The sequence below is a fragment of the Zeugodacus cucurbitae genome, chromosome 4 (assembly GCF_028554725.1).
Source record: "Zeugodacus cucurbitae isolate PBARC_wt_2022May chromosome 4, idZeuCucr1.2, whole genome shotgun sequence".
Taxonomy (NCBI): Eukaryota; Metazoa; Arthropoda; class Insecta; order Diptera; family Tephritidae; genus Zeugodacus; species Zeugodacus cucurbitae.
Window position 1 is genome coordinate 73,003,847 of NC_071669.1, and position 20,459 is coordinate 73,024,305.

The 20,459-nt window shown below is 35.9% G+C and overlaps 1 protein-coding gene and 1 long non-coding RNA gene across 16 annotated transcripts in view; one reads left to right on the plus strand and one right to left on the minus strand.

Annotated features, from left to right (window-relative positions):
- Positions 1 to 19,761, plus strand: part of LOC105211651 (phosphatase and actin regulator 4B) — a 216,855-nt gene extending 197,094 nt beyond the window's left edge. For 12 of the 15 annotated variants that reach the window (XM_054229499.1, XM_054229497.1, XM_054229488.1 and 9 more), the window contains 5 exons: positions 189 to 525; positions 1,681 to 1,710; positions 11,320 to 11,666; positions 11,792 to 12,068; positions 15,367 to 19,761. In XM_054229499.1, the coding sequence (XP_054085474.1) occupies positions 189 to 525; positions 1,681 to 1,710; positions 11,320 to 11,666; positions 11,792 to 12,068; positions 15,367 to 15,382 (1,007 nt within the window). In that variant the 3' untranslated portion in view covers positions 15,383 to 19,761. The remainder of the gene's footprint in view (positions 1 to 188; positions 526 to 1,680; positions 1,711 to 11,319; positions 11,667 to 11,791; positions 12,069 to 15,366) is intronic. The other 3 variants (XM_054229489.1, XM_054229491.1, XM_054229490.1) reach the window with 3 other exon arrangements.
- LOC114804110 (uncharacterized) lies at positions 14,956 to 15,472 on the minus strand. The gene is made up of 2 exons (XR_003752391.2): positions 15,332 to 15,472; positions 14,956 to 15,276 (listed from the first exon to the last, which is right to left on the minus strand). It is a non-coding gene; the product is annotated as an uncharacterized LOC114804110 (long non-coding RNA).
- Positions 19,762 to 20,459: the final 698 nt, after the last annotated feature.

Here is a 20,459-nt window from a genome sequence, read left to right on the forward strand (position 1 = left end):
GAAAAGCGCTCGTAACGATGGCGCTCTGCTAAATATTGCGACATTTGGAAAAAAAGTAATGTCTTCCCACTAAACGCTAGTCACTACCAACGCTTGTACTGTTATCCCGGCATACACTTGCATACATTTGTACACATTTATTATATTTCTTGCATTAATTTATCGATTCCTTTACTCCACGCACACAGATCAAGAGCCTGACGACGATCAGCTAGACTCGGATGAGGAGTATATGTTCCAGTTGCGACAGCAACAACAATCATTACATCCCAATCATGTCGATACACAGCGCGTTGAGGAAATTCCAGCCAAAGAGCCAAAACCAAATGCAGTTCCTCTCAAGTCGGCACTAAAGAAGAAGCCCGGCGGCCAAACGTCCAGCTCATCGCCGGCCACGCCCACACAAGATCACAGCAACGCCAATGGCAATGTGCAGCAAGGGGGCGGCGGCGGCGGTGCAGCAACGTCGGCCAGTCAGCGACCGCTGGTGGTGCGTCAAGACGCCACAAACAGTTATTCGCTTAAGTGAGTATATGGGGCGACACATGCGGGAGTGGGTAGTTTATGTTTATGTTCATATGAGAATATGAATATGCAATGGAAATGGAAAATATGTGAAATTCAAGGCATAATATTCAGCTAAAAGCCACAAAATATTAAATAAATTTATTAAATTAGGTATTAATATATTACTAAATATAAAAAAAAAAAATTGTATAAATTTTACTAATTCGTATAAGGAAAACTATCTTTCCACTCTGCAATTGTTATGAAGAAGTTATGCCTTGGAATAGTAGACGAAGAGTTTTTGCAATTTTGGGTTAAAATTCAATTTTTTTTATTATTTTTGTAAAAAAAATTTAAATCCCGATTCGCGAAATGTCACAATCTCATTTGCTTCTACGAAAATTTGTTTTCAAAACAATTTGGATAAATTGCTTTAAATTTATAGATGAGATTCGATATGCCTTTTCTAGATGTAAATATGTTTAAATTATCTAATTTTAGAGGTTAGAACTTTGTAAATCTAAGAATATGAGAGAAAAAATTAAAAAAAAACTTACTTTTTTAATAAAATCAAATTTCCTAAATTTTAACCCAAAATTGTAAAAACACCAACACTTTGTAAATTAAATTAATGCGAATTTACTTCCCCGATTTCAAACTTGGTTCACCAAAAGAAATATACAAAGACCTTACGCAACGTAGTTGTTCCAATTTGCAGCGTTTTTGTCCGTTCCCCTTTTAATATATAATCTGAAAACCAACCTTCCTCTCCTTGCATATATTTAATGGTTAATTTTTGCGATTTCCTTCTGTGTCACAGAATTATTTTAACAAAAAAAAAATATGAAAATTTTTACACATTTTTTACTAACCCAAACGACGCAATGCCCAACATGCGAAACCTTTCCTGCAATTAAACGAAAATCTTGCATAATTTTATTTACTATACTTTCTTCTTTTCTTTCTTTCTTTCTTCCTACTACTTATTTTCACTCGCCAACCAAATGAAAATAAAACAAAAAAAAAACATAAAAAATAAAAAACAAATGCAAAATGCAAAATGAAAAACAATCGACAAATTAACAACAACAAAAAATCGAAAAATCGAAAAAACACGAAAATCAAAATCAACCGCATTTGTTTTTTTCGCATACGTTCCAACCCCCGAATTAGGCCAATACTACGACCACGGATTAGAATATGGTAATAATTTAGATTATGTTATCAATTTGAATGGTTTCTTGTGTGTATTTGCTTTCTCACTTGCTCTCTGTATCGCTATCGCTGTACACCCACACGCAACCCAAATAAACAAAAACACCAACAACACCAAATAACCAACTAACCATGCTTTTAAAATTAATTTCATGAATATTTAAAGAATAACAAATGTACCATTTCCCATGCTCCCAGGCTACCAGACTCCCAAGCTGAACTCCAACCGAATTTGATTTCGATTTTGCATTATTATTATTATTATTTATTTATCCATTTTGTGTTTGCGCATTGACCACACTGTGTTATGCCAGCATTCCACCGCCTCCACTCTTTCTCCTCATTATACTAAAATTTTGCCAATTTCCAATCGTACTCTAACTACATCACATCTATAGTATTTAATATGCATAATTCCTGTATGACTTTGTGTTTGTTTGTGTTAGTGTGTGTGTGTGTGTGTGTACCCTTGCGGCACTTCCTTTTCCCTTCACTAACTCCAGTGCGTGCAAAGTGAATGTGCACTTAAGTGTATTAAAGCATGCTCTCAACGATATTTCATTGATATTGTTTTTGATTTTTTTTTTGTTTTTGTAATCCATATCTGCCGTAGTAACTGTGCATGACGAAAAGTGCTTGCAGATTTCCTTATTTTTGAGTGTGTAGAACTTGAAAGAAATTTGTATTTGATTTATTGAAAATTTTGTTATGAAGTGTATCTATTTAAACTCGTATTACATATAAATATGCCGAAAAATATTAAATATTTGAAAAAAGCTCGTTTTTAAGAGTGGTTGTTCCTCAGTATGCATACCACTCTGCCATCTGAAGAATATGAATCGAAGTTTTTTAAGCATCGTTTGCTCTACATCTAGTATAGTTTAGGTTTGTGTTACACGAAGTAGTACTGGATGTGTCTAACATCGTCAGTTGCGGTTTTCGAGAACTCCGTCTAATGAGCAGGTCTTTACAACTTTAAACTTGTTCGTTTCAAGCAATTTTTCTCTTAATACCGTTAATTATCGTAAATAATTATTCTTGTCTCTAAAGGTATAAATTGCAACCTCGCCCAGCTTTCAAAGAATTTTCTCTCTTGCTGTCGTGTATAGCCCCGAAATTCCTTACTTTTTCCGTAAGTTTCTACTATATATTGAAATGTTTGGTATTTCTGTACCTTAAATCATCGCTATTTCCATTTTTTTGCTCTTTATTTCGGCACTGTCGAACTTATTTGATTTGTTTTCTTTCAATATGTGTCCACTTTATCATAATATTGGAACAAATGTTCGTTGCTGCACCTTCGTCACTGTCAACTTTTGGCATTCGAACGAATAAACGGAACTACCAGTGGCGGATCCACGGGGGGCGAGTTTTGATGTTAAACTCACCTAAACCCCCTAAACTCAGAGAAAAATATATGTTTGTTGATATGGGTTTAGAATGAGGTTATTGATTAAAAAAACCACATCAAATTATAAGCAATTATAATAAGATACAAGACTTTTGTTGTTATTCATATAATTCGAACTTTCTCTACATTTGTACAAGCAGTATCGCTGAAGCTCAGTGATTAACTGAGGATTACACGTTTCATGTTATATTTTCCTTGGTCTTTGAAAGAATTCTTCTAGTATTTCATCAACTGACAGATCAATATCCCTGTGAATATTCATTGATGCTAGACCATTAAGCCTATCTTCACCTGTCGTATTTCATAAATAGGTTTTAATTCTCTTTAAACTTGAAAAACTTCTTTCCGGTGATGCTATTGAAACAGGCAATAACGCCATGCGTAAAATCTTGAAAACACTCCCAAAAGACATTTTGTTTACTGCTTCTAAAGCTTCGAGAGCATTCCGAAAATGCTTGCCTGAAGTTCGCTGGTTCCACATTTTCATCTCCGCAAGAAAGTTTTGTTCTGAACAGTTGATCACACTTTAATAAAAAGAAAATATTTCTCGAGCTTTTTTAGCGTCAAATTCGTACTTTGGGAAAAATACACAAAAACAAAACGTGTCCTATAATAACTGAATTTTCGCGAGGGAACTGCTATATTAAAAATACGTTGAATAATAAACCTTTTCGTAAAAACACTTCACTTTCACCAAATACAACGAATGAGTTGCTGCTTCATGTCCACATTATGTCAACTAAGACACTCTTGCATTTCACTCTTCCCTTATTTCCAGAAACAAACAATTGTCGAAAACACTTATTGTTGTTGGCTTTAGTGTTACAAAAATGGTTTTATTCAGAGACTAGAAAGCATAGAACTGTTCAGAGAATTGTGAATTTATTTTAGTGTTGCCACATAGTATATATGTATATATGTATGGGCATATGTATGTATATATGTACATGTCCATGTGAGTCACTTTTAAATGGAAATTTCGTTTTTTTTTTCATTTTCTTTTCGATCATCATAGAAGCTAGCCCATACTAGAATGCCTGTTATACACAAACTCCGCTCTAACTGTAAGCTCATGCCCCAGCATTGTTGATTTGCAAGAAATTCGGAAAAAAATTATAAAAAAAAAACTTCATCTTTATTCAATTCAACAATATTTCATTTCAAGCGCAACCAAGCGAATGATCGGCAAGTTACAGTTTTTTTTTTTTATTTTTTTCACTTTTTTTTCAAAAGAAAAATATTTTATTTATTTCTAGTACTGTGCGCTAAAAGCAAAGCATGGCTTGTACTATTTTTCTGTGTTTGTGTGTATGTGCAATGACTGTTTGCAAAGTAAAGTAACGGTATTCATTCTATACAAAAATATTGTGAATTTTCATTTGACTTTATTGGCACGTTGCCGAACTATTTGTATAGTAGCAACAACAATAACAACAACAGCAACAATAACAACAAAGGAGTAAACGGCAATTTTACATATTGAATTTCAAATTATTTGCTACATTTCACAAAATCACATAAATACTAACTTGATACAGACGTTTATTTTGTGCATTCAAGAAGTTCCGAGGAGAAAATAGTCCGAAGCGCTTTGTGTGAGTGTACATATACATATGTGGAGTATTTGTATGGCAATAAGTTATATATTTTTACAAGTGCATACGTGCATAGGAATAAGTTTGTCCAGCTCGCTCTGAATGGACTTTTGTGGAAAATATTTTAAATTTTATATTTTAGAAAGCTTCAGTTCTTAAGCTAACTTTCGCAGCATACACTCTAACGATGATGCATGTGTATGTGGGTGTGTGTGTGTATATATACGAGTATCTAGAATAAGAGTTATTTTCGAGTCAAGTCTTGTATAAAGCTATTTATTGCTAATATATTGATATAATTCAAGATCCTTATATATGGTATTTCTTTAGACATGTGATATTCAAGAACAATTAAAACGATTATAATTTAATGTTATGGCCAGGAATTTAGCTTCATTATAAAGATAAGGGTCTGCCATTATGTTTTAAAAATTATTTCGAACAAGAGACGAATAAATTCCAGCCGAGAGGCCCAGTTTTCGATCACTTTTTTAGCAGCAATTGGTATTGTACGACCTGGCGTAAATGTTGTTCCGCAGTAAGCCTATTCAATATGAAATGGCAAACCAAACTGAGCATAAATCAAGTAATAGCTGTAAAACCAGAACAACTCCGAAAAGAGTATTCCCATATTGAAACCACACATCCAATAAAAACACCCTTTATTATAAATACTTATTTTTCTCGTCAAAGTTATTTAATCTACGCATCAACAGTCATATATACAAACAAACATAAATAAATACTCGTACAATATATCGTATATACCCAAGTCCTTCTGCCTGCGCTCAGCCGGAACTTAACTTAGTCCATATAACTTTTACGTACACACATACACACATATTAACTGTTGTATATGCATATAATGGAGGATATGTACATGCTCTTTACATATACTCATATAGCCATGTGTTGGCGTGAAAATACGACGTGCGTCTTTTTTACTCACTCGTTTGCGCCGCCAACGCCATTCGGCGTGTTAAGTGCTCTTAAATTGTTTATGTTGCATAACCACCATGCCCCAAAGTGTGTTGTGTACTCATATTGTAAATTCAGTAAACAAGTTTGCTCGACACCCAATTACCCACAAACACACACACACTCGCACACGTACTCACACACAGAACCCACGCCGGTGTGTAGCGCAACACAGTGGCCATTCAAATTCACTGCGAATGCAACAGTGACTTATGACGCACAAACACACACCCACAAAGCACGCTGAAATATCTTCTCACATACATAAATATATATGTGTGTATGTGTGCGACTGTGTTTTTCGGGGAACCTTTTTGCTTACGACCGCGACCGTGTTGCCGCGCGCACCGTCTGTCGCGCTAATAAATATCCTGTTGCGCGGCGCTGCTTGGGTTAACCTTTCGCCTTTTCGCCTAGCGGCTTTTGTCTATATGTCAGCGCACTCGAAATGCTCGAAATGGCTAAAGCACTCATTTTCCAACCTTTTTTCCATAATAAAAAAGGAAAAAAAAAATAATAATAATAAGAATGCCATGAAAAGACACGTGTGCCTTTGTATGTTCGCACCATGAATAGGTGGCTGTGTTTGTTGCGGCAGCATAACTTTGGTTACGCATGGCGCATTTCAAATTTTGCGAGTTCGGTATGCTTTCTTGAAATATTCCTTTTATAACTGGCGCAAATTTTATTTTTAATTTCACACACACGCACGCACACACACACACACATTGGAGTCGAAATCGCAAATCATAAAAGTTTTCATGGATTCGTGTAAAATTGAATTGAAGCGCCCATAAATTGGGAAATACAACATTTTTTTGGTGTTGTTGTGTATCCTTTGACGTGCTCACATGTACTGCGCATTTCGGTCGGCGGGGTGCGGCGCCAAGTGATTTACTGCCGATCGTTCAATTTTTAATGGAAAAGTTGTGCATATCCTGTGTTTATTGAAGGCTTTCTCACATTTTCCTGCGCCTTTGATATTAATATAAAGCTCTGACAGCTCATTTACTTTGTAGACACTCGCATGATGCTATCTAAAAATACATATTGTATTTTCAGTATATAATTTATCTCTATTTCCGATTTTGTTTTATACATTGCACTTGTTAAACGAATTTGAATTTGTTATAAAACCAGAAATAACAATTAAAGAGATATAACGGGTGATTTTTTTGAGGTTAGGATTTTCATGCATTAGTATTTGACAGATCACGTGGGATTTCAGACATGGTGTCAAAGAGAAAGATGCTCAGTATGCTTTGACATTTCATCATGAATAGACTTACTAACGAGCAACGCTTGCAAATCATTGAATTTTATTACCAAAATCAGTGTTCGGTTCGAAATGTGTTTATCGACAAATTTTGTTCAGCGATGAGGCTCATTTCTGGTTGAATGGCTACGTAAATAAGCAAAATTGCCGCATTTGGGGTGAAGAGCAACCAGAAGCCGTTCAAGAACTGCCCATGCATCCCGAAAAATGCACTGTTTGGTGTGGTTTGTACGCTGGTGGAATCATTGGACCGTATTTTTTCAAAGATGCTGTTGGACGCAACGTTACGGTGAATGGCGATCGCTATCGTTCGATGCTAACAAACTTTTTGTTGCCAAAAATGGAAGAACTGAACTTGGTTGACATGTGGTTTCAACAAGATGGCGCTACATGCCACACAGCTCGCGATTCTATGGCCATTTTGAGGGAAAACTTCGGAGAACAATTCATCTCAAGAAATGGACCCGTAAGTTGGCCACCAAGATCATGCGATTTAACGCCTTTAGACTATTTTTTGTGGGGCTACGTCAAGTCTAAAGTCTACAGAAATAAGCCAGCAACTATTCCAGCTTTGGAAGACAACATTTCCGAAGAAATTCGGGCTATTCCGGCCGAAATGCTCGAAAAAGTTGCCCAAAATTGGACTTTCCGAATGGACCACCTAAGACGCAGCCGCGGTCAACATTTAAATGAAATTATCTTCAAAAAGTAAATGTCATGAACCAATCTAACGTTTCAAATAAAGAACCGATGAGATTTTATGCGTTTTTTTTTAAAAAAAGTTATCAAGCTCTTAAAAAATCACCCTTTATTAGACGACGTCAGTTGTTTAATTTTATTTATCGTAAACAGTTATTGTGTCACCACTCAGTAACCCCTTCATCACACCAGCCCTCGTATAGCTGCTATATATATTTCTGGCCTAATAATGAAAATAGGAATATTTATCAACGAAAATGGTTTTATTGTTTTTCAAAATATTCTCCATCACGGGATCCAACGAGAACAAACCTTTTTTACGGCCAGGTGTTCATGCAATATCGAATGTATGCTGGTGGGAGAAATGCATAGGCATGCCTCTATCTGAAGGTATGTTACATGACGGTCTTGCATTATCAGTTCACGTACGGCATGGATGTTTTCTGGCACAACGGCTGTTTTTGGACGACCTTCACGGAATTCGTCTTTGAGCGAGCGTCGGCCACGATTGAATTCGTTGTACCAGCTTTTCACAGTGCTATATGATGGTGCTTCATAGCCATACAAAGATTTTAGTTCATCGATGCACTCTTGTCGTGATAATCCACGTCGAAAGTTGTGAAAAATGATCGCACGAAAATGTTCACGAAATGACAAAACGTTCTGAGTGATGTTATGCTAAATAATTTCAAACTTTCCAATGGAAATATCAGATTCCATCTGGCAACACTTAGTGTTGCCTAGGCCAGAAATATATATATCAGCAGCCCTCGTATGTACCACTTCAAATGTATACCAACATTGTATCCCACATTTGTATTATATAATTGCTAACAACATATCAATTTTCATAGAGATAAACTCAAATTAGAAATCTTTAAAATTTTACCTTAACTCTAAGAAATGCATAACTACTATAGCAGCTCCCCCTGAAAGCTTCCGAGTTACGTGACTGGATCAAAGCGAAAATTCAAAGAACTCACTGCAAGCGCAAGTTCAAATCTTTAAGTTCCATCTTCCAGTATCATTTCACTAAAGGCGATACAGTTAATTTCCGTTATTTTCAATTTCAAGTATTTTTATAGTGTGGCAACACCCTTTTAAATTCTGAATCACAGATATCTCATTTGTTTATTTAAATATTCATTCGTGAAGGCAATTAAATATTAAATTTCAACATAAAATTTATAGCACTCAGCCACATATATGTATGTATTTGAACATAAATATGTCTCTGTATGTCCACAAAATGTCAGAAACGATGTTAATACATGCAGCAGTGCTGGCTCTGTTGCGACGCAGGAAGGAGCTTCGGTGCTTTCCTGGAATATGCGAGTTCACTTCATTTTATCTTTGCCAAGCAATGCTCATTAAGTACACCAAACTTAATACATGTTAACTTAAGCTCGGCAAATATATGCATATATTACATAATATACCCACAAACACACATACACTCGCTAGTGAGTGAAGAGTGAATAACTGTGATATCGATGCAGCAACATGCACAGGTGGCCACGGCAGCAGTTCGCATATTTACAGCCAGCGTCACCTTTATGGGTACACTGCGTGCAAAAAACGATCGTACATTGTTGTGATTACTTTTAGTAGTAGTGCTCTACTGTTATAAGTTGTTGCTTAAGCTACTTTTGGTTGCAAAGAACTGAGCTCTTCAGTTGTTTGAGCTAAACAGAATTAGATTTTGAGTTCCTTACTTTGGACCCGAGTACTAGATTATGCTTACAAATTTGAATTCAATAAATCCAGTAAACTCTGGGTGAAATGAACTCGTTCGGAGACAGCCTGCACGGGTTTTCCACACAACTATAGCTGTTGTGTGTCCGTACTTTTCGTAACGACTTTGAGTGTGTGTTGGGCTTTTTGACTTTATGTCTTCGCTTTCGATGCGATAGCAGATATTTATGCATATTATTTTGTATGTGTGTGTATGTGTGTGCAAATGTGCATTTACAAAAGGATATTAATGTGCTCACGAATTTCAGAGCAGCGCATCCACTGACTTTTATGGTGTCTACAAAAACACACACACACACACCAACACACTGACGCACTGAATTCACTTTATCTACATGTTTCACCACATTTCACTTTAAATGTCATCAAAGCGCAAATAATTTTACGCTCAGTATATTTGAATGCCGACAGACACACACACACACACCCATACTCAGTCGTTATCATAGCCCGCGCTGTCTGTGCTCAAAGCTCAAAGCGAGGGCTCAAGCAGGTGGGAAGCAGGTTCAGCACAGGGCGAATGTCACATTCATTTCCGCACTGCTGACTGGGTTTTAATTCCTTTTTTTATTTTTTTTTTCACATTTTATTTAACTCTGCCGTCGCTGGGAACTCGCTGCCAAAGTGCTTGTAGGCGGCTCTCTATGGCAACTGAATTAATGATAAAAAATACAAATATTGAAGCCTTTAATTTTTTTTTTAAATTACTCAAGTAGAGATGAAGCCTTTTAAGTGAAGAGAAACATATTTTTTGATTTGATGAAATAGTCATACAAAATTATATTTAGTTATTACATTCTGTTGGAATTTGAAAGTTATTTTAATTGCAATATGTCCACGAGTTCTGCAAAGAGTTAACTCTTTTATGAGTGTAGAGTGAGAAAGCCTTAATAAAAAATATTATTTCAAAATTCTTTATTTAAACCTTAATAAAGGGTCTTATTTAAGACATGGGTTTTTCAAGAAGGAATAAAATGCACATAATTCAATCTTATGGGAGCAGATTTAGCTCTATTATAAAGATAAGGGTTTGCCAATATGAATTTTCAAACCAAGCTGAGACTAAAAAAACAACAAATCTAAAAAAAATACCCATTATACAGTGGAACTTCCATAACTCGAATTTCTATAACCCGAATTTCTCCATAACTTGAACCTTTGAAGTGACAATAGAAAGCAACTTTCATACAAAATTCCTTCCTTAAATCGAACTTTTCGACCAGGGCATAACACAAAATTTAAAATTTTTCTATCGCGGTAGAATTTTAGAAGAGTCCCTTTATATCTTACGGCGGCGAACAAAAATAAAATTAAAGAAAATTCTATAACTCGAAGTCTCTCTAACTCGAAGTTTTTTTTGTAGATTATGGTGATTCGAGTTAGAGAAGTTCCACTGTATGACGCTTTCTCAGAAAAAAACAGTATTGATGTATCATTCCATTAGTATCGATATTTTAAGTATTTAGTAGCACATTTTAAGTTCACCTTAATCTCTGCATGTCTAATTTGTATGTGTGGCAACCCTTGTAAGTAACTCCAAAGTATACAGTTGCATGCCAAGTGAGACCTTAACCTGAATAATTTGTGTATTTAATATTTGTGCACGACAACAACACTTGCTAGAAACACTGTCTGTATAAGTTAAAGAACACACACGTACACAGTCAATTAAATGTAAAACAACAACAAAAATTGCATTAAATTGTAATCAAATGAAATATTACCGAAGCGTTTTACTTATCTTTTTACACACTTTTCTTTGCTCTTCATTTCAAACTAAAACAAAACAACTTTCCATATACTTCCAATCGCCTTGCCGCTGACCATTCGGCCATTCACTTCGCCAATGCGTCCGTTTTGCGTGCGACTTTCGCTTAACGCAGCAGGCAGCAGGTGTTCAATATGAATCTGCCCTGCACCGTCGAGAACAAGGAGAACGCACGGCCGTTTGTGATACGCGAGAGCAGCAGCGACAGCGACGAGGGCGACGGGCGCATACTCTACCGCGACGACGACAACGACCGACAGGCGAAAATCGCGCGCAAGGAATCGTTGTCGCTGAAGCTGCAACTGCGCCCCGACAAACAGGATCTGATCAACCGCAATATCCTGCATCAGGTGACCGATAATGAGATCAAGGAGTCGAAGGAGGCCATTGGCGCACGTCTCATACGCCGACTGTCGATGCGGCCCACCGCCGAGGAGTTGGTGGAGCGCAACATATTAAAGAGTGAGTATTGCAATGGAAAGCAAGTGCGCGATGAGTAGTAGTAATACCGTTAATTTGCATTTGCACCAGTTTCAATTGCGTGAATTTATATAATTATTGTTGTTCATTATTTCTTATTGGTTCAGCACAATCACCCGCCGAAGAGAAGAAGCAAAAGGAGGAGAAGAAATCGTATCTGCTGCGCAAATTGAGTTTCCGACCCACCGTCGAGGAGCTGAAGGAGAAGAAGATCATACGTTTCAACGATTACATTGAGGTGACACAGGCGCACGACTACGATCGGCGTGCGGACAAGCCATGGACAAGACTGACGCCGAAGGATAAGGCTGCCATACGCAAGGAATTGAACGAGTTCAAATCATCGGAGATGGCGGTGCACGAGGGTAGTCGGCACTTGACGAGGTGAGTTGATATTTTTTCTTGCACAAATTATTGCATTCGACTGTACGTATAGGTCCTTTTTAGCCATAATTTCAACTCCATAAGACATATAAAAAATTAAGTTACGGTTAAAGAGCGCCACGAACGTCTAATGGGGCAAATGTAGTCAGTTCTAAAGCATAAATATAAGTTTAAAGCTTGCTCTTTAGAGATTAATTCGGTGATTTTGTTACGTCGTAGAGACAACGTTTCTTTAACGCCATTTTGGGTGCTAATATGTTGTTCTACATTTCCGCTTTTCCTAATCCCCATTACCCACAAATTGAACTTCAATTATACATTATCTTTTATTTTAAAGATTACCACATTTTACATGCTCCGCTCCGAAGAGTCACAACCGCAGTGAATCGTTTCCGTTTATGTAATTCCCACTGTAGGTGGCTTTCGCCTGTCAATTGGCTTAATTAAAAAGTCATTTGGGCATTACTTTTGCAGACAAAAGACCACTAAAACCATTGCCGTCGCTTCAGCTCAAATTGCCAACTATTAAGGACCCAAGGGCCCATGCGAGTGTTGTGCCAAAAGCAACACACACACTCACACACACACATCAAAGAATGTTCGAAAGCACGACACGTGTGTGCACTGGATACGAGTATGTGTGTGTCTGTGTGCTTGGCAGTTAAAGTGTGAAATGGGCAATGTGTATAAATACAACAATTGTTGTAATGACAGAATTTTGTGTTGTCGACGCTCATCCACAGACCGACTTTAGAATGTAACTAAAGAAGTAAGGACACCACAAGAGAGATATAGAGAGTAGAGAGCAGCGGAAGAGGGAGGGGGAGCAGCAATGTTTGGAAAAATGTTGAATGCACGAAAAAGTTTAATTTCAATGTCACTTCCTGTCACACAATGCCACCGCTGCTCGTCGAGGGGCACATTCATTTCGAGCGCTGCTCACCAGCTCACCAACAAATCCATTCAAGTTCATTTAAATGCACATACACATAAAACGTGTGTGCCGCAAATGCGAACGCCATAGATAATACAGTTTCATGTGCGAGAGAAGATACTATTTCGCTGCAATTGCAACTAATGCAATAAAATGCATGTGAGGCGACCGAAGGAATGTGAACAAATTCGGAGTAAACATTCATTGTGTTCGGATGTGACCGGAATGTGACTGGAGTAGGAGTTGGGCGTGTGAAATAAATGGCACAATGTTGCAAAATCCCGTTATCGCACAAAGATAAGTACATGGCGAATACAGTGTGATGATCAATAAATCCGACAAAAGAAAGATAAATATCATCAGGCATTCAGCTCAAATAACGGTGCTTACAACTTCTATTTATCTCTCACAAACTTGTAAGTGAGACATAAAAGGTTGTTCAAAGCACCCACAAGAAATAAATTGTGCGAACTCAATGAATAGTACAGAATGGTAGAAAAGTATGATTATAAATTGGACAATACATAAATACTGACAGGTGACCTTAAGAATGTGGAAAATTTAAGCTGAATTAGAGCTATCAGCAGGAATCAATTGAAAAAAAAAACACGGGGTCATAGGTCAAATGTCCATTGTACTCTCAAAATCCGTGAAATTTTAAATTCCCGTTATTTTTCGAACATACCTTGTATATTCTATTGTATCCTTCAGTAACATGAACGATTTCGGTAGAACAAATCAAGCGTACATAGACATAATGGAGACTTTGTTGCTAGTGGCATTAGCAGTGTGCTTTCATGGCAAGGCCACCCAAAAAGGAGCATGTGTAACTTGGCAATGGAGGCACATCAACTCGTCCATCGCATGGGAATGCCGTTAAATGCATTGTTCAAATAAAGCGAGAGACTGCAGCAATGCACACCCAAATGACCTTCCATGTTCTTGCTTCCACACACCCGACACACAAGCACACACACTTACTCGTATGCTTCACATTTTAAGCACGTCCAACATCAAAAATATACGACGACGAATGTGTTAAAAACGAAATGGCCCTGCAGTACTGCAATATAAATAAATGAAAATGACTCGAAAGTCTTACAAAATAGTTTAGCAATTATAATGAGGGAGAGAGTCTTCAAATAAGAGCGCACAATTGTTCAACTCCTGTTAGCCAATTTGTCGTATGTATGTCTTCATTTTATGTAACCACAAATAAATAAAATTAGAGGCTGGGAAAACAGCAGTTCGTCCCTCTGCTCTATCAAATGCCTTACATATACATGTGAGAGGTAGAGGCACAAGCCGTTTTGGTTCAATTTACAATTTCTATTTTCTATTAACTTCTCTGACAGCCAATTTAAGCGGATTACAGTTTGAGCAACAAAAACCCCATTTAAATTAACTTCCTTTGACATCGTTGTATTGGAAGTAAGAGTAAATTATAGTTTCAATTTGGCAGCACCAATTGCGCTGAACCCAACCATGGGCTTGTCTTTCGATAGCTTCCACCCTCAACCATGTCCATTTGGTGCAGATGCTGCCCGTTTTGTTTAACTTGGATTATTTATTTTTCTTTTTGTTGTTATTATTAAATTGAGGTCTCCAAACTGTTGCCGGTTTTCGATTTACTCGAAGCGCCGTCTTTCGCCCTTCCGGTTGAGCTGGACGGCAAGCAATTTCTCAGCTGAGCGCACTCAATTTCTATTCGAAAAGTGCTGCGGCGAGTTCGGTGCCGGTGTGAAGCGCTTAAACACTCGATCATACAATTAGATATAGCTATGTTTGTTTTGTACCTTACTTAAAGGTAAATACGTAATAGACTACACTACTTTCTTTTACAAGTTTTTTACCAAAATACGCCCTAACTCCAAAAGTAGTACAGATCTACCAATATTTGATAGCAGGGTAATTATTTAAACTGGGGCCTTTAGTCAAAATTTCTTGAAAAGATACTTCATTTACCGTACAATTTTATTAACTCTTACACTTGAATTCGAAATTAATGCACAAAAAAAATTTTTTCAAAAAATTTACTGTTCGCCATTTGAGGTTATGTAATAAGTAATTCATCTCATGTCTGCAAGATGCATCGCCTACGAAAGTTTTCACTGTGAATTGTGATTATTTATGTATTTATTTGCCGAAAATTTTCTGCCAGCCTTCGTGGTCTAAACCACAACTTTGCACTTGACTTTGCCTCTGACAGGGTTCACTTGGGGGCTGATAGCGTTTTTCAGGTTTAACGCTACTTCAGCTTGTATTTTGTCGTTCCTATAAGTTTTTCTTAGCTGTTATGTTATTCAAAGCAATAAAATATTAACCTAACTCTTTTGCTTCTCTTCTCGTTTGTGTTTGCGGCAGGTTCCATCGGCCATGACAAATGCAAGGGCAGCAAACGACACTTGCAGCAGCAGCCACGTCAGCAGCAACATCAGCGAAAAACTCATTTTCCAAATGCAACCAACACAATTTTGTGCTCGAACAGCAAAGGCGGCAACAACAACAGCAGCAGCAAAAGTTCGAGCGTGATGGCATAAAAACGAGAAAATGAAATTTAAGAAAATAAAAACAAAAAAAAAATTCCAAAAAAAAATTCAAAACTTCACAGAAAAATGGATAAAAAAATCGAAAAATGAAATGCTCAAAGACGACAAGGCAAAATTGAAAAACCGAAAAAAAAACAGACAACAAAAACACACACAAAAAATGTGAATTAGATTGTTGAAAGAAAGCGAGCAGAAGAAGAGGAAGAAGAAGTAAAAGGTTAAGAGAAAACAAAGACAAATTGCAAAAATGGCAAATAAATTTCTATTTCTACAGTAAAAAAGTAAAAAGTAAATAAACGATAAATTTAATAAATAAAAAACAAAAAACAACAACAACAAACAGAAAATAAGTTAAAGTATAGCAGAAGCAGCCGGCAGATGCAGGCGCGAAGTTTAAAGTATAAACGCTAAGGCAGTAAGGCGACCAAAAGCCAATAAATAAGTAAATAAATAAATAATAGAATAAAGTTGACGACAGTAGTGAGAGTAACAAACGCAACAACAACAACAACAGCCACAACAAAGAACAACAGCAAGAGCAGCAGCAGCAGCAGTAGCAGTTTCTAACGATTTAACATTTGGGGTTTCAACACAAAAAAAACTGCAGCAAATGCAAAAGCAAAAACAACAAACAATAGTAAAAATATTACACAAAACAAATGGACAACAGTGCTACTGAGCAACGCTTGTACGGCAGCTTGTCCGGCTTTGTCGAGCGCTCTGCAATGTACATCGACTCTCTAAATACCTGCTTATTTGTCGTCGCCGCGGTGGCGAAGCGGCAGCAAATCCACTTAGCGCGGCGGCAGCAGCCGGCCAAGCAGAAAAGGACAGCAAATGCGCTGGGCAAGCCTCAAATTCCATGTGCTGTGGAACTCAAGGAAGGAGGGAGGAAGGTGTGTTGCTAGCAAATTGCTTGGAATGAGTTTAGAGAGAACGAGTCAAAGCCAGAGCCAGAGCCACAAAAAAATATCCATTCCAATAAAAACGAAAATGTACGGCCACAACAACAATGTCAGCAACAAATAAAAAGGCAGTTATGCAAACGATTTCGCCATGGCGATAACAATTTTCAACAACAACAACAACAACAGCAGCAGCAAGAACATCACTGACGAAACTAAACTCAGCGGCAACAACTACAACAACGGCAATCATTAATGCCACTAATGACAATTATGCCGGTGCAGCTGCAAAACAACAACAACAAAACTACAACAACTCAACAAAGAAAAAGCCAGTTGAATTTTAATTTGCCCCGTTATTCGCCCGTAAAGCTGAATGGCGGCGCGCACACAGACGGACATTTAAAGTACACTTAAGCACATTATTGTTATTTATATTGCAAAAGCAGCCTCCACCCCCCACCCGCTGACTCTAGCGTCTCTAGCGTTCAGCCAGCAGTCATTCAAGCGCAAAGTTTTCCAGCAGCACTTGTCTACGAAACTGTTGCAGAAGAATTTTCCACTTTCTCTTTATGTTAAGTTGAATTGTTGTTTGTCTATTCTCTTTTGTAGCGCTTGTTTACATGCTCCGCAGAATGATAGCCCCGAACACTTGATTATATTATACACATGTATCCTATTCTATTCTATCCTATTCTATTCTATTCTAAATATAATTTGTAACTAGCAAACGTAATTGTAATTCGTACAATAAATTTGTTTTGTAAACTTAAACTTAATATCTCTAAGAGCAAATAAAACCGAAAAGTACTTACAGCAATGACAGAATTACGAAATGAAATATTAAATTAGAACTTTGAAGTATCGATGTGGACATCTGCAACGCAGAGAATATTTAATACAAAATATTATTAATTCGGATGCGAAATAGTATGAAACAGAAGTTTAGATACAACAGCGAGAACTGTTCTGAAGATGATGTGGAACGTAAGCTTGTAGTGGTGCGTTGATTCCACAATGTACCAAGACATATAGTGAAACCTATTGAATTCGATAGCGTCTGACATCTTTTGCTAAAATAAAATTAAAAAGTTTTTTATGATCGCTCTTGGCCGAAAACTATTCGAGTTCCACTGTTGTGACTCTACCGGATCGAAGTTATTATTTGAAGCCAAGCAGTTGATGATAAATTTCATAGAGCTTTACGCGACTCATGCTTCTGTAAAATATTTTTTCGCACAAAAAACAATATTTTCTAATTCTTCAACTATGTTTGATACTGCTGAAAAGCTTTCCTTAACTTTCAAATGTGTTGTTTTGTGTAGCAACTCTTAACGGTTAATCTATGAATATATCTATGAATATAATATTAAACAACAGAAAGTTTTTGTGTCGCCAGTTGGGCCTTTGCAGAGTTTTGGTTACATTCCATTTGTATATAAATTCATTCAATAAATAATATATTATAAAAAAACCATACAACTCGGTCCTTCTGAACCATGCTTTTAAATAATTGAAAGATATATAAATCGAAATACCATACAACCACATTTGAAAGCTTGTTTAACTATTTACACCAGTTATGTAAGTGCTGTTGTTCGAAAATGTTCGCTACTAAGTTCGAGTACTCGATCAGTGAGCTGTTTTAGAACGCCGTATTAAAAGTTGCGTGCTGTCATTGCTGGAGTCAGAACATGCAAAACACGATATTTTCCGGAGGAAAATAAATTTTCATTGTTTTGAAGAGCTGCAATTAGTTTATCATTATTTTAACAATTTATTTGTTTTTTATTATTTAAAGAAAAAATTAAATGTTTTTTTAACTTCCTAAAGCATTTCATTTGGGCAGTAACAACTTTAAAAGTATTTTTAGTATTATGCTTTAAATAAATTTATTTAATGAAAAACAAAAATAACAGGAATGAGTTGACATTTAATAAAATATTTTGATTTTATTTTATTTATCAGGCAGGTTCTGCAATCCGAGTGAAAGTGAAATTAAAAAAATTAATTAAAAAAAATGTGAAAATTGAAAAGTAAAATCGAAATTCAGTACACCAAATATCGGTTTGAAAGTGAGTTTGCTTGAATTTCACTCGGAAGTGAATTACAGAAACTGCCTGTATATATCATATAACTCGCGTTTTAGTTCTTTCAGCTCTGATACTAATTTTTATTGACAAAAACTGTCCAAATTTAGTAAAAAAAATTTTAAATTTATTGTTTGTTAATTTTTTTCTGTTTTCAAACATATTTGTTAGCTTTAAGTTGAATATAACGAAATCCACAACACATACATACGTATTTATTGTACAAAATTACAAAGGCGTAGGGTATAGTATATACATAGAGACGCATATATATATATATATGTGCAAAGAGTCCGCTGTGTTTTGAATGGATTTTCTTGAGACAAAAAAGTGATTGCTTAACATTTTGTACAACTGTATTAGACATACATACATACACACACTAATTTCTGCTTATGTCCATCATATGCTGCTACATATGTATGTGAGCGCGTATCGTGAAGTTACAACAAAAAAACATATTAATAAATGTTTAAATAAATTGCAAATTAACATATAAGTCAATACATATTTATGTACGGAGCGCGGGTGAAGAGGCGATAAAGTCACTTGCAGTTAATGCAAAGCTGGATATTAATTCGTATTTGTACTTGTATTGTAGCGAAATGTGTTAAAGAAAAAATAAAAGCGTAGAGTGTGAAAGGAAGAAGAGAAGACGGCGTAGATTTGCAGTAGAGTAGTAAAGCTTTGCAGCAACAAGCAAACCGTCGCATAAAAGTCGCATATATTGTGACAATGCTCGGTGATAAGCAATACATAAGCCGGTATGCATGCGAGTGCCACTCTCGCAGATATTTCTATTAAGTTTAATATTGTGTCAATAACTACTTTATTACTGTTATAACAGCGAACTAAATACTTTTTTCTTGACATATCGTTAATTGTACGACATTTATAATTAGGTTTGTTAATTCTGTGTTTTTACTATTATTTTCGTTTTTTTTTTTTTGGTTTTGTTTGTTTTTGCGAACAACAAAAGTGTTTGTGTAATTATCTAATTTGTAATGATAAAAAATTGATTAATTTCATTAGCTACTTTCCGGTAATCATATTCGATTGAAATGTAATTATTGCTAAGTTTAAGATATATTAAAATTCATTTAATTGTAATTAACCGTTAAATATGAAAAATATAATAAAAAGAGAGAGAGGAGCGGAGAGTAGCAACCAAGTGAAAAATTATATATTGTAAACAAAAACAAAAACAAAACAAAATACAATTGATCATTATGATGAATTTTAAATGATAATGAATAAACATACTTACATACGAGTACATACACAGAAATGCATAAATACATAACTGTAAATGCAAAATATTAATTGATAGTATTGACAAAGATTTGTACTATTACAAAATACGAAAAGAAAAATTTAATGCAAATAAAAACAATAAACAATAAACATTTAAATTGATTTAATTAAAAGTAAAATTTCTCTTTTTATTTACCACTTTCTCCACAATCATCATCAATGGCATATTTCCGCACTTTTCGAACATATGTATGTATGTAGTGTGTGCACGGTCTCTGGAAGACGTCACAGTCTACATATACATAGTATATTGCACATGTAAGATTTTTAAATAGTAAAGAATTACCCAAAAAAAACGAGCTGTTTAATAGCGTTGCATATATTTTAGAAATATCAACTTTTCACCGAGAGACGTCGGTAAATTTGTCGCAATCGTTTAAAAGAATCTTTCTTGCTTTCACTATAATATAGCGATCATATCTGGATGTAGAGTTCTCCTTCAGATTTTCAATTCTTAAAGGTTCGTGATTGAATTATTCTCCAGACAATACTTTATTGTTATTGTATATAATGTTCTATTTAACTTTTAAATAAAATGGAAATGTGTTCTAGCATTGAATGTTGACTAACTTTGTCACTCTAGAGCAAATAAATCTAAT